Source organism: Micropterus salmoides, unplaced genomic scaffold (assembly GCF_014851395.1).
Source record: "Micropterus salmoides isolate LMB-PRFRI ecotype aquatic unplaced genomic scaffold, ASM1485139v1 Ms_hic_scaffold_2, whole genome shotgun sequence".
NCBI classification, from domain to species: domain Eukaryota; kingdom Metazoa; phylum Chordata; class Actinopteri; order Centrarchiformes; family Centrarchidae; genus Micropterus; species Micropterus salmoides.
In genome coordinates, this window is record NW_024041150.1 from 6,645,934 (window position 1) to 6,659,891 (window position 13,958).

Sequence of the window (13,958 nt, forward strand, 5' to 3'; positions counted from 1 at the left end):
TTTAATAAAACTCAGTTTTGCTCTAAGTTTGTTTTTTAACCACTGATGATGATGATAAGCATTTAATTGCAACTTAAACAAAACAGATTTAATTTTTGTAACAACATTTTGACCAAAACGTTATATAAAATAATACATTTTAATTTAATCTGTTATAGCCGAGAGAGATGCTGATAAACGCATCATGTAGCCTAACACACACTGACTCGTGACTTCCTGTAAATGGAGAGGCGAGGCAGTGAGCAGGCTCAAGAGAACAGGAAGCAGCCTGAAGCTGAAACAGTTCAGTCAGTTCAGACTCCATTTTGAGTTGACAGAAGAGGAAAGCAGAAGGCTGAGGCAGGGTGAGTGGTAATCAAACTTTAAATTATGTTACTGTCAAAGTCTCTGAGTCAGTTTTCTCCCTGCGGACTGTAGAGGAAAGAAACTTTAGAGTGAACTCAACACTTGGATTCATCTGTGGACACAAAGTCCTGACTGGCTGCTGTTAGTGTGTCTGTTACTTCCTGTTCTCTCAGTTTTGCGTCTTCTTTGAACAAACTAGTTTTTCCTCAAGTCCGACTTAAGATGGCGGCATGTCGACGATGAAGGAAATGTGGGAATTACTGCACAAATGCTTTTTAAATGATCCAGTCGTTGCCAAAGTTGATAGATATCTTTGAAGGAGACCTTTCCCTTTAATTATTCACCGTTGTTCACACCATGAGTACTAAATTTAGAACTAACGTTGAGTAAGTTAGCTTATGCTAACAACAAAATCCAATGATGGAAAACTCAGGCGAAGAGGAGCTCCTTAGGCTGGAAGATCTGCACTTTGCAGAAAAGTAAAACGAAACATAAGAGAGATTCACTGCTGCGCTCGCCAAGATAAAACAGAACATGGCTCTCAGAGACAAATGTGAGCAACTTCAGAAAACAAGTCACAGAGCTTAAAGTCACTGAAGTTGATCGTTACAGCTGACGTTATAACCTCCGCCTTCTTGGTGTTCCTGAAAGATAAGAGGATGATCACCAGTGCAATGCTACCTGTCTCTGAGTCCGAGTAAAGGCAATAGATAGATCCAAAGATGAAGGATCCAGTCACTCAGTGCGACCAGTGAACATCAGGTTCCCTTCACGAACGGCCAGAGATGTGTTGTGGAGAGGATCTAAGAAGAATTACTACCTTAAGAACAACCGGCTCCACTTCAAAGAGGACCGGACTTCAGATGACGTGTTTATGGCCAGCTGTGGAGGCAGCAGGAAAGAGAGGAGACATTAATAAGGCATTTATTAACGGGAAGGAAATTAAAATAGACTGAAAGAAAACTACCCAAAGATACTAAGCAAATGGGATGAATATATTACTGTGCTCTGGGTAAACATTCTGTTTAAGTCACAGTCTTTAACCTTGAGGAGGACAGTATATTAACAAGGCAGCAATATTCATCACCTGTAAGTGACGCCTTAATTAACCAAAGGGTTTAAGACCTCAACGAAAAGAATTTCTGTGAACTCAACACTTGGATTCATCTGTGGACACAAAGTACTGACTGGCTGCTGTTAGTTTCTGTGTTACTTCCTGTTTTCTCAGTCTTGCGTCTGACTCTTGAACAAACTTGTTTCCAGGTTCTTGTGCTCTGAGCTCACAGTCAGTGTCACTGTTTCACCTCTCAGACTGACTTCAGACCAGAAGATGAGTGTTTGTGTGGAGGAAGAGGAGGACAGAGCAGAGTCTGCAGGATCCAGCTGTCTGTCTATGAGGAGTGACTGGTCCAAAGAGTATCCTCCAGACATCAGTAAAGAACCTGGACCCTCAGACACAAAGTAAGAGAACTGCTGCTAACTCATTTATATTTTCAATCAACTCTGCCATGTTTTCTGTTGACTTTGTGTTTATATATCAACAGTCCTACTTCCTCTCCTTCCTCTTCCTCTTAGTATCTGTCAGTCACCTAGAAAAGCTGTAATCCGATGATAAGGATAATAACCTTTATTTATAGAGCACTTTTCATAAACCGTGTTACAGTGTGCTTTTAAAAATGCAATAAAACACGATAAAAGCAAGAAAACATTTAAGAAATTACAGTTAAAAGAAAAGAAATTTGGAAAGGCTTTCTAAAAGGGCTAATACAACATTTAAACCTCAGCAGTAGTTTGTGTGTTTAGAGCTTCCTGAATGACTTTCATCAGAGAATTTATCAGGATCCATGTGATATGAATAAAAACATCTTGTGTTTGCAGAGTTCAGTCCAGCAGAAAGAGAGCAGAGTCTGCAGGATCCATCTGTCTGTCTATGAGGAGTGACTGGTCCAAAGAGTATCCTCCAGACTTCAGTAAAGAACCTGGACCCTCAGACACAAAGTAAGAGAACTGCTGCTAACTCATTTATATTTTCAATCAACTCTGCCATGTTTTCTGTTGACTTTGTGTTTATATATCAACAGTCCTACTTCCTCTCCTTCCTCTTCCTCTTAATATCTGTGTCAGTCACCTAGAAAAGCTGTAATCCGATGATAATGATAATAACCTTTATTGATAGAGCACTTTTCATAAACCGTGTTACAGTGTGCTTTTAAAAATGCAAAGACTGTAAACCACACGTTACAAAAAAGAGAGAAAATATATCCGTAAAAGCTTTCTAAGAGGACTAATAGAAACTTATAAACCTCCTATTTATCAACAGCAGCAGCAGTTTGTGTGTTTAGAGCTTCCTAAATGGATTTCATCAGAGAATTTATCAATGATTCATGTTCTATGAAACATCCTGGTGTTTGCAGAATTTACTCCAACAGACAGAGAGCAGAGTCTGCAGGAGCCAGCTGTCTGTCTATGAAGAGTGACTGGTCCAAAGAGTATCCTCCAGACCAAAGTTCGTTTTCCCCCTTGGTGCTGTCCGTTTGGGCAGATGTGAACGCAGCAATCGCACTCAGGTGCGCACCAAAAGCAGATCAAACCTCTTCAAGGAGGTCTCAGTAGGAGAGATGTGATCTGAGCATTATTTCCAAAGCTAAACCACTAAAAAAATCCATCTGCTGACAGCGAAATGCGTTCAGCGATCTTATAATTGATCTGTACAAGCCGCTATGTTTATGAAAATCATTTCATAAGGTATAGCCTACTTGTCAGCGCGTAAAAAAATAATAGGGAAAGTAATATTCCGTTTACCCTGTCAGATCATCAGTCCATAAAAAATGTGACAGTGATACCACAGTATACTATAGGCTGATAAGCCCCGAATTATTACTGTACATGTCCTGTTTTACGTTATTATTCATAACAGGCTATGCGGTCGATCTGCTGTCTAATATAACTAATCATGCTTTTAATAAATTATTACTTCGTGATCTCTTTGTGATACAGATCAGAAGCATTAAAGTGCTGCATAAACTTCTGTCAGTCACTGGAGTTTGATTTCCCCACGTGGGTCCTGATGATGCAGGGTGAAAATTGCCAAAACTGTCCAATCAACAAGCTACCTGTACGTCTATGTAACGTCATGGTTACTTCTCTGGTTAGTCTGTAAAACTGCAGTGTGAAAATGAACCGGACCAGAACTAAAATGCAACTGTGTATCATTTTTTTCCACTTGGTCCGGACGAAATGAACCGAACTACAGGTGTGAAAGCGCCCTAAGAGACAGTTTTTACTGTAAACTGACCTGATGGAAGATGATGCATTGAGGATGAAGACAAAATGTTCTGCTAACAGATTTATATTCCTGATGCAGAACTATTAGTGCAGATTTAGTTTCAAACTAAGATGGATCTGATTTGATTTCTGTAGTAAAACACCTGAGAATCTCCAGTTCAGAATTTACACTTCAAGAAACTCTTCATATCTTTTCCCTCATGTTGACGTTGCTGTAAATATTTAAAACAATTCAACAAAGATCAACTAAAGAAATGTCTTCACAGAGAGAGGCAGAGGAGTCCTGTTCCTGTGGAGGAGCAGCCGTCCTGCTGTGCTTTGTGTCAGGACGTCCTGAAGGATCCAGTCTCTACCAGCTGTGGACACTGGTTCTGCAGACGGTGCATCACCTCATACTGGGACCAGTCTGCTTCATCGGGACACTCCTCCTGTCCCCAGTGTGGAAAAAGATCCAGAACCAGAACTAGACTGCAGACAGCCAGTCAGAGCAGCTCTGTACAAAGTAAGACTGGACATCTGTACATCTTAAACATGGAACCTGCTACATTTCATTACATTACGTTTATTTAGAGACTTACAATAAGAACATTCAACCCAGAAATGACAAGAACCATGCAGGTACATCAGCTTCATCAAATAAGCTGAACTGCTTCAAGAGCTGCGTTTAGTTTAAGATGTGTAGGGCTTAAAGTATTCCGACGCTGTGCAGGGCGTTTTAAATTCGACAGTATATAATTATGTCTGTGATAAAAATATTCTTGTTTATTTTTTTAACTGTTGCGTAATATGTGTGTGTGAAGCACATTGGGTGGCTCGATGTATACACCAAGAAAGGGGAGTGGCACTTCCTGACTATGTGGACACTCATTGGCTATTGTAGGCAGGGCATGGAAGTTTCTGAGGTTTCCAAGCTTTGGTGCCTTTCATGCAGCCGTCTGCAGAAAGATGCTCGTAAACTTTTAGTGAACCGACTGGATGTGGTTGGACAAAGTTGTTGAATGTTCTACAGGAAACTTCAGAAATGTTGATCTCATTCAGAGACGTATTTAGAGCCCGACCGATATGGGTTTTTGGGGACCAATGCCGATATTAAAGTGAAAAAGAGCCGATTTATGAGCCGATATTGAGATTTTAAGAATGATTTGGACAGCAGACCCCTTCACTCAGTGTGCGAATTATACAGTGACAACCAACTTTTTTTTCCAGGTCCAAAAGAAAACCCAGTACAGCAGAGGCGCGGGCTTCAGTCAACTAAATCTTACAATGTTTACAATATCCTTGCCTATTTGTCATCCGTCTGTAGATGATGATAAATCAAATTCCTGACACCAGTTCATGGGTGCCCCAATAACACACACCAACTTCTGTAGTCAGAGGTCACCAAGAATTCTACAGCAAAACTGCCAGAAAGTCACATCAGCAGACCATCGTGACCGCTCAAAACAGACCCACACAGTGTAAAATACAGTCTGAATTATCATCTCGAATTCCTAATTTTTATCATTCTCATCAAGTTTAAAGTACTCGTTTGTAGCAAATATCTCCTTCCCTCTTGCTCATGTTGACTGTGAATGATGTAATCTGCGTCCAACAAAGCAGAATTCTGACAAACACTGCTGTTGGGGAATTGGGAAGAGTTAAAACAAAGACCATGTTTATTGTGAAAGGACTCACAAAACACTTTAAAATATATCTCTACAATGACTAATCCCCAATTTCACTGTTCAAGCCTAAACACCAGTGTTAGCTGACAATTACATAAAATATGAAATTACATAGTTATAATGAAATGACGGGCTCTCAGCTAGCTAACAACAGATAGATCATTTTGAGTAAAAGAAATGCTAATTACGCATCTCTGAAGGTAGGAAAGATAAGTGTATTAAAGCAGCTAGATAGTTAACTGACATTAAACCGCTGCGTCTCCATTAGCGTGTGAGGAACCAGACTGGAGCCGACAGACGTTCAACTAACGTCAATGTTAGGAAATGGTACGGTCCGTTTTAGGGGAAATCGATTCTTGAATATAAGGCATGAGTACGGGAAGTATATTGTAATATTTTCAATGACAGGTAAGAAAGACCCCCCTGAACTGTTGGGTTTTGCCTCTTTTGGGGGGTCCAAGCCTTAACTAGGAGGGTCAGACCCCCGTAATCTGAACCATGGCTTTACTGTATAAACTACACTTAAAACAGGCCGGTATTGAAAGCTGGTATGTATGTGGGCTATAAAACCTTTTCCTAAATGGATTATGTAAATAAAATAGATTACTGTCTCAATAAGTGAACAGTTGCACATCAATAAATATTTGTTGCTGGAAGTTTCAACTTTTTCAGCCGTCTGTAAACAGAGAGAGAAAAAGCATGTGTGTTTCACTTTACACATAATCTGACATAATTTCAATGTAGCACATTCACATCTAGTTCATCCCTTTACCAGCACTCTTTAATACTAACCAAGGCTACGAGAAAGCATTCAACCACCATCGGGATAAATCATGCTGTCTATGATACAGTGCGCTGCTGTTGAATGCATCTAACACAACATGACTCTCTACAACGAGGACCTGCAGCTTTGAGATTTCATTTAACTAACGTTATAACAACAACCAGAGCCGTTACGGCTCAGACTACAGCGTTTCACATCTACAACGTCACAAAAAGAGGAGCTACAGGAAGCCGTGTTAGATTCTTGTTCAGCTCACGTTTAATCCCCTGTCTGCTCTGGTTTAATCATTTCAGACACGCCGACTAACTGCAGACAGGCGGCTGGCAGATATATTTAGAATACACCAGAAACTACAGCTTCTGATTCGGCACTTAAGGGGAAAGTTAACTTGCATTGCTGAGCGACTGATTCTCCATTTTTTGCACCTCTTACTGCTGTGAAAGCTGTTAGGCATTTCAGGCAAAGCCTTAACGCTGTCTGAAACACTTTTTTAGATTTGAAAACACTTTATTTTATTTATGAAAATGAAAGAACAGCTTTTTCTCTATGTGTAGACCACATTAGACCAGGTCCAGATCCAAAACCACCATACCCAGAGCTCTCAAATCTGGACTAGATTGTCCAAGAGAGGCTAAAGTTTCTTTTAAACAGCTTCAGATCTGTGAAACCTTTTATTCCTTTTGTGAAAATACTATAAAGGGTGATTTCAATGTTTTTTTTTTTTCACAGAGCAGCGTAGCTTCCAACACTATTAAACTGCTGTGAGCCGGGAGGAAGTCGGGAGAGTGCAGTGAAAAACGGGAGGGTTAGCAAGTCATGAATGTTTCCAGGAGAGAAGTGACTGGGTCTGTTCTTATTATAATTATTTACACAGCCCTCTGCCTGTTTCAACGTGCTCTGGTAGACTGCAGTCAGCTGACTGTTTTCTTCTGTGGTTTTTGTGGTGAGGCAGTGTAGTTAACAGGGGAGCTACAGCTGGTCGCCCTCTGGTGGGCAAACTATGCAACACCCATGACGTGAGTGAAGGATCTGACTCTGTTACACTTCCTCTGATAACACCTCTAACTCCTAACCTCTAACACGCACTTCCTGTGCTCTTCTTCTTCTGTCCCCGTTCAATGATCTTGTTTTGATTGCACTTTTTGTTAACTCTTACTTCCCTCCCTAGGTATCTACCCCATTGATGTGATGTGTACTGTGAGCTCTTACTAGTATGTTTTGTCAGTTGTAGATCTGTAGTTGATGCTTGATTGTTGTTCCTCAAATGTAAGTCGCTTTGGATAAAAACGTCTGCCAAATGAGTAAATGTTTCTTTTTTAATCGTCATATCTCTGTCGTTATAAACGGCCGATGCAGATTAAATGCCATTAGCTCATATCGGCCGCTGATAAATTGGTCGGGCTCCAGTTGTATTGCAATAAGTTATTATTGAGGAGTTAGTACTTAGCATTAAACAGCATTAGAGACTCTTACTGAAGAATTTAATGAATTAAAATTATAAAAATGAATCTCCTGTTTTGTCCAACTGGAATTAATATTATATAAGTGGTAAGCTATATAGTATACTCTTATCTGAAATTATAGTGAACGTTAGCTCTGGTAGCGGCCGACACACATTCAAACATCTGAATGAGGAGTACCAGCAGCTTTTTCCCCACTTCAACCGTAGTTGACAATTATGTCAACAATAGATATGAGGTTGTTGGCAACCTGAGTATTGGTTAAATACTTGAACCCACCTGTGGTGTCATTTACACTGGATTTTTGAAATGGCTGATTTTTGTCCCACCATTTATTTGCACAATAACAAAACATGCAATGCAACTGAAATATAGATGAAATAAATCTGCATTGTCCAAAAAAGTAAAAACAAGCTACTGATTATAAAATGACCCCAAAAAGTGAACCAATCAGGAACTTTAACAACTTCTTTGTCTCAACTTTCTTCTCTTCTTTAGTGAGCGGTGGTCTGCAGGAGGTTTTAGATGAACATAAGATCAGTCTGAGGAGGAGATGTGAACGTGTGACTGAAGGAAGTGATGAAACAGGAAGTGATGAAACAGGAAGTGGAACCCTCCTCAACAGGATCTACACTGAGCTCTACATCACAGAGGGACAGAGTGAAGAGGTTAATACCCAGCATGAGGTGAGGCAGCTTGAGACAGCTTCCAAGAAGAAGACCCTCCATGACGCTCCAATCAGGTGCCAGGACATCTTTAAAGCCTTACCTGGCCAACAGAGAGCCATCAGAGTGGTTCTGACCAACGGCGTCGCTGGCGTTGGAAAAACCTTCTCGGTGCAGAAGTTCACTCTGGACTGGGCAGAGGGCTCGGAAAACCAAGATGTCAGTCTGCTGGTTCTGCTCTCGTTCAGGGAGCTGAACTTGATCAAAGATGAGCGGCACAGTCTCCTCACGCTGCTCCATGTTTTCCATCCAACATTACAGAAGGTCCCAGCAGAGAAGCTCGCCGTCTGGAAACTGTTGTTCATCTTTCACGGCCTGGATGAAAGCAGACTTTCATTGGATTTCCACAACAGTGAGGTTGTGTCTGATGTCACACAGAAGTCATCAGTCAACCTGCTGCTGACAAACCTCATCGAGGGGAATCTGCTTCCCTCGGCTCTCGTCTGGATAACTTCCAGACCTGCGGCGGCCAATCAGATCCCTCCTTCGTGTGTCGGCAGGGTAACGGAAGTACGAGGCTTCACTGACGCCCAGAAGGAGGAGTACTTCAGGAGGAGAGTCAGTGATGAAGAGCTGTCCAGCAGAATCATCTCACACATCAAGACCTCCAGTAGCCTCCACATCATGTGTCAGATCCCAGTCTTCTGCTGGATCACTGCTACAGTTCTGGAGCACATGTTGACTACAGAGCAGAGAGGAGAGCTGCCCAAGACCCTGACTGACCTGTACTCACACTTCCTGCTGGTTCAGATAAAGAGGAAGAAGCAGAAGTACGATGAGGGACATGAGACGAGTCCACAGGAGCTGACAAAGGCTGACAGGAAGGTTCTACTGAAGCTGGGGAGGCTGGCGTTTGAACAGCTGGAGAAAGGAAACATCATGTTCTACCAAGAAGACCTGGAGCAGTGTGGTCTTGATGTCACAGAGGCCTCGGTGTACTCAGGAGTTTGTACAGAGATCTTCAAAAGAGAGAGTGTGATCTTCCAGAAAACCGTCTACTGCTTTGTTCATCTGAGCGTTCAGGAGTTTCTGGCTGCAGTCTACATGTTCCACTGTTTCACCAGCAGGAACACAGAGAGACTGGAGGACTTCCTGAGGAGTTCCATGGAGAAATCTCTCCAAAGTGAAAATGGCCACCTGGACCTGTTTGTTCGCTTCCTTCATGGCCTCTCTCTGGAGTCCAACCAGAGACTCTTAGGAGGCCTGCTGGGTCAGACAGACAACAGTCCAGAAATCATCCAGAGAGCCATCAACAACCTGAAGGAGATGAACAGTGATGAGATCTCTCCTGACAGAAGCATCAACATCTTCCACTGTCTGATGGAGATGAACGACCACTCAGTACATCAGGAGATCCAAGAGTTCCTGAAGTCAGAGAACAGATCAGAGAAGGAACTCTCTGTGATCCACTGCTCAGCTCTGGCCTACATGCTGCAGATGTCCGAGGAGGTTCTGGATGAGTTGGACCTCAAGACGTACAACACGTCAGTGGAGGGACGACTGAGACTGATTCCAGCTGTGAGGAACTGCAGAAAGGCTCGGTAAGTCCAGATGTGATTATCAGCAATGTAAAGCAGGGTAAAGCTGAAGCATCAGTATTACAGCAAGCAAGCTAGCGTATTGAAATAATTCTACATGTGTTACACTACAAAAGTCTACAGAATGTTTTGGGTTCATAGCTGTCAAGTCAAAGAAGCATCTACTATCATTAGGGGTTATTATGAACTTTTGTAAACATCAAAATTAGTTTACAATTTTTAAACAAACTTTCAAATTACACATATTAAATTATATAAAATAAAAAATAATTAGAAAAATAATACTGCTGCAAACTATGACCAAGTTCTCTACTCAGATTTATTAACGCTTTTATTCACAAACAATATGTTGAACATATAAAGCAGAGAAGCATAGGGCTGACCGAAATACACACAAACACAAAAAAAATAAAAATATATTTTTCTAATGATAATAAAACAAAGGGGATCACAAATCAGCACTGAAAGATGTTAAACAGAGTAAATAGATGCAAGGTCTTGATAGCTTTCCTGTTTTTAGACTATAGGATTGTCTTGACGTACTGTCTGACTTCGTTTTCAAAAATGGCAAAGGGAGTTTTGTGGTTGGAGAACTTAGATTTGTGAATATGTGATTTTGCCAGCAATAATATCAAGTTGATGATGATGAAGTAATTTGCCTTTATAGAAGGGTATGTTAAAAAAAACCAATACATTGTCATAGGAAAGTAAGAATTCAGAGTCAATATATTGGGAGATAAATGTACAAATGTCTTGCCAAAAGGTGCAGGAGTGAGGACAAGACCAAAATAAATGATGCAAGTCTTCTTCAGCCATTTGACAAAATGAGCAGTCCACATCAATGTCCTTTTTATATCGTCGTAGAAATACCTTGCAGGGATAAAAGCGATGCAGCATTATAAAAGATACTTCCTTAACCTTATTTAAAATTAGATATTTGGAAGGCAGGCACCAAATTCTTTCCCAGTCCAGATTTGGAGTGAGGTTATTCCAATAAGGAACAACATTTGGAACAGAGACTATTTCTTTTTGAAACAGAGAACGTATAGATCGGTTAATGTTTCTCAAATTAGAGGAGAAGCAGATCTGGCCATCAGTCGACATATAAGGATCCAGTGGCAAAAAAGTTGGTATGGATACTATATCATTTTTAAGAAGCATTAGAGCACCACAAGGGATTGCATCAAAAACTAAGACGTATTCCTTTGGCGGTATAGGAATACCAGACTTGTCTAGAAGTTCGGAGTATGACAATAATTCACCACTAGAACTGAGGAGCTGTATTACCAGATAAATTCCATGGATAAACCAGTTTTCCAAGAACAATGATTTGTGTTTAGACAGAATGTCTCTGTTGTTCCAGATGTAGTATTTGTGCAGGGAAAAGTTGTATTTATAAACTAAGGACCAGGAAAGGAGCAATTGTTTGTGAAAATTTGATAACTTTAAGGGGATTTTTTCAACATTGTAGCTGCAAAGTAGGAGGAACTGAAGACCTCCAAGCTTTGAAAACAGGTAGTTCGGAATAAAATTCCAGATTGAGTTAGGATTTTTTAAAAACTGTTTTATCCAATTTATCTTAAAGGTGTTGTTGAGGGTGGAGAAATCAAGAAAGTTTAGACCATTTACATAAGAGTTCATTAATACTGATTTTCTAACATAGTGGGTTCTATTTGTCCATACAAAGTTGTATAGCAGGTTATCGATGACCGTAGAGGTCCGTTTGTTGACATCTAGAGATAAGGCTGCATAAGTAAGATGAGATATGCCCTCAGCTTTGGTAAGCTAAATTCTTCCTTCAAGAGATAAGTCTCTTTGAACCCATTTTTTTTTTTTTTGTACCTTTCCCACCACTGGGTTGAAATTCAAAGAGCATCTGGTGTTGTTGTTTTTGTTGATTAAAAAATTCCAAGGTAGGTGACGGACTCTTTCACTGGAATGGTAGAGATAGACGTAACGTTGCAACTTTTGAGGGCGAGCAGCTCACACTTACTGATGTTTAAAAAATGTAAATGCTCTGTATTGCGACCACTCAAAGCGCTTTTACACTACATCTGCATTCACCAGTCAAACACATTCATACACTGAGCCTAAGTGTGCAAACAGAAACTAACATTCACACACACTCATACACTGGAACAGCCACCAGGGGCAATTCGGGGTTCAGTATCTTGCCCAAGGACACTTCGACATGCAACCAGGGGGAGCCAGACCGCCGACCTTTCGATTAACAGCCAACCCGCTCTACCTCCTGAGCCACGGCCGCCCCAGAGGCCCAGAGAAGACCAGAGGCTTTAGTGAATGTCTTAATTGTATCGATAGCAACTGAAAACTGTGAGGCATCCTTTAAAAAATAAAGTGGTATCATCAGCTAGTTGACTAAGTATTATTTCTTTTCCAACTATTGTGAGCAATTTGCATTCTTATACATGGTTTTAATGGCTGCACAAAAGTAAGTGCCAAAGCAAAATTTATCTAAGGCCTGTAAGAGAAAGATAGATGTTCGACTGTGTCAAAAGCCTTGCAGAAATCTAAAAACCGTATATAGCCATCAGCGTAATCAATGAGGTCCAACACAAGTCTGATGTTATTAGATATATGTCTATGCCTCATAAACCCGGTTTGGTTTTCATCAATAATTTGGTCCAAAACAGCTTTTAATCTTTTGGCAAAAACTAGAGCTAGGATTTTGTAGTCATTATTAAGAAGGCAGATTGGTCGCCAGTTGTCAATGCACAGTGGGTCTTTCCTATGCTTTGAAGTCCTTGAGATAGAGTGGGGGGAGCGTTTGGTTTTCAATGCTTTCTGTGTATACACGGTGAAGGAAGGGAGCAAGATTTTGTCTGCAAAAGCAATATAAAATTCAGCGGTAAAGCCATCAACACCTGGAGATTTGTTAACTTTTAGACGGTGAATGGCATACAGAACTTCATCTGCAGTTATTGGGTTATCACAAAAATCTTTCATTCAATATTGATTTTGTTTTAGTGAGGTATCCTAAAAAGGTGTTAGCTGCTACCTCATTATACTGAGATGTATACAATTTTTTTTTATAAAAAGTAGAACAGTACTTAGCTATCTTTTGGGGATCATCATCTCCATCATCGTCTCCAGGGATGAAGTTGCGCTTGACTCTTGTCCATTTCTGACGTTCTTGTAGTTGGGGTAGGGACTCCTTCGTCCATCTTTTCCAAAACAGATCGGACATGTACTGAACCTGCTTCCATCTCCGGCGTGCATACTGTAGATGTCCTTCCGAAACAGGCCGGGTGGTAAGCATGGTTTGGCCTTAAGAAGAAGATGGTTAGGTGTCAATGCTTCTAAGTCATTTGGATCTGTGGATTCTTTAGTGATAGGTCTACTGTTGAGAATTGATTCCACTTCACAAAGCACTGTGTGGAGTCCTTCTTCATCCAGACTTTGTGTCCTCAAAGTGGAGTTGAGGATTTTCCTGATGGAGCGAATCAACCTCTGCCATGCTGCATCTACTTGGAGGGTTGAAGACTTGATCCCGTTTTAAAGTCAGAGCATCATTGATCTTCTCAAGGTTCCATCCTTCAATGGCTCTTCTCGGCTCACGCTCTGCTCCGACAAAGTTGGTGCCGTTGTCTGAGCGTAACTCTTGAACCTGTCCTCGTCTCGCTATGAAACATCTGAAGGCGTTAATGAAAGAGTCTGTGCCCAATGATGAAGCCACTTCAATGTGTACTGCTCTTATTGCCAAACATGTGAAAATGACTCTGGATCTCTTCACAAGGATTCTCCCACGATTGACTTCAAATGGACCAAAATAGTCCACTCCAACAAAACTGAATGGAGGTACCTCTGAAGAAACTGTCTTCAGACAAGTGTGCCATTTATTGTTGGCCTGCAGCTCCGTATAGCCGACGACAGACCACACATCGACAAGATCTTCCTTATGGAAACACTAGCACCAGGGATCCAGTATCTCTGATATAATCTGGACAACATGTGATTCTTGCCTCCATGACCGAACCTCTTGATGAATGTGTCGCAGAATGAGGTCAGTAATATGAAGATCTTTAGTTAGCATGGCAGGATGCTTGGACTCTTCGGACATGACAGCCTTACTAAGTCGTCCTCCAACTCTCAATATCCACCATCATCCAGTACAGGATTCAGCTTGTATATGTCTC

At 41.0% G+C, this 13,958-nt stretch overlaps 1 protein-coding gene across 1 annotated transcript in view; it reads left to right on the forward strand.

Annotated features, from left to right (window-relative positions):
- Nucleotides 1-13,958, forward strand: part of LOC119911344 (NLR family CARD domain-containing protein 3-like) — a 125,865-nt gene that overhangs the window by 108,555 nt on the left and 3,352 nt on the right. The window contains exons 5-8 of the mRNA XM_038730203.1: nucleotides 1,657-1,806; nucleotides 2,224-2,343; nucleotides 3,897-4,132; nucleotides 8,037-9,804. Coding sequence (XP_038586131.1) covers nucleotides 1,657-1,806; nucleotides 2,224-2,343; nucleotides 3,897-4,132; nucleotides 8,037-9,804 — 2,274 coding nt within the window. The remainder of the gene's footprint in view (nucleotides 1-1,656; nucleotides 1,807-2,223; nucleotides 2,344-3,896; nucleotides 4,133-8,036; nucleotides 9,805-13,958) is intronic.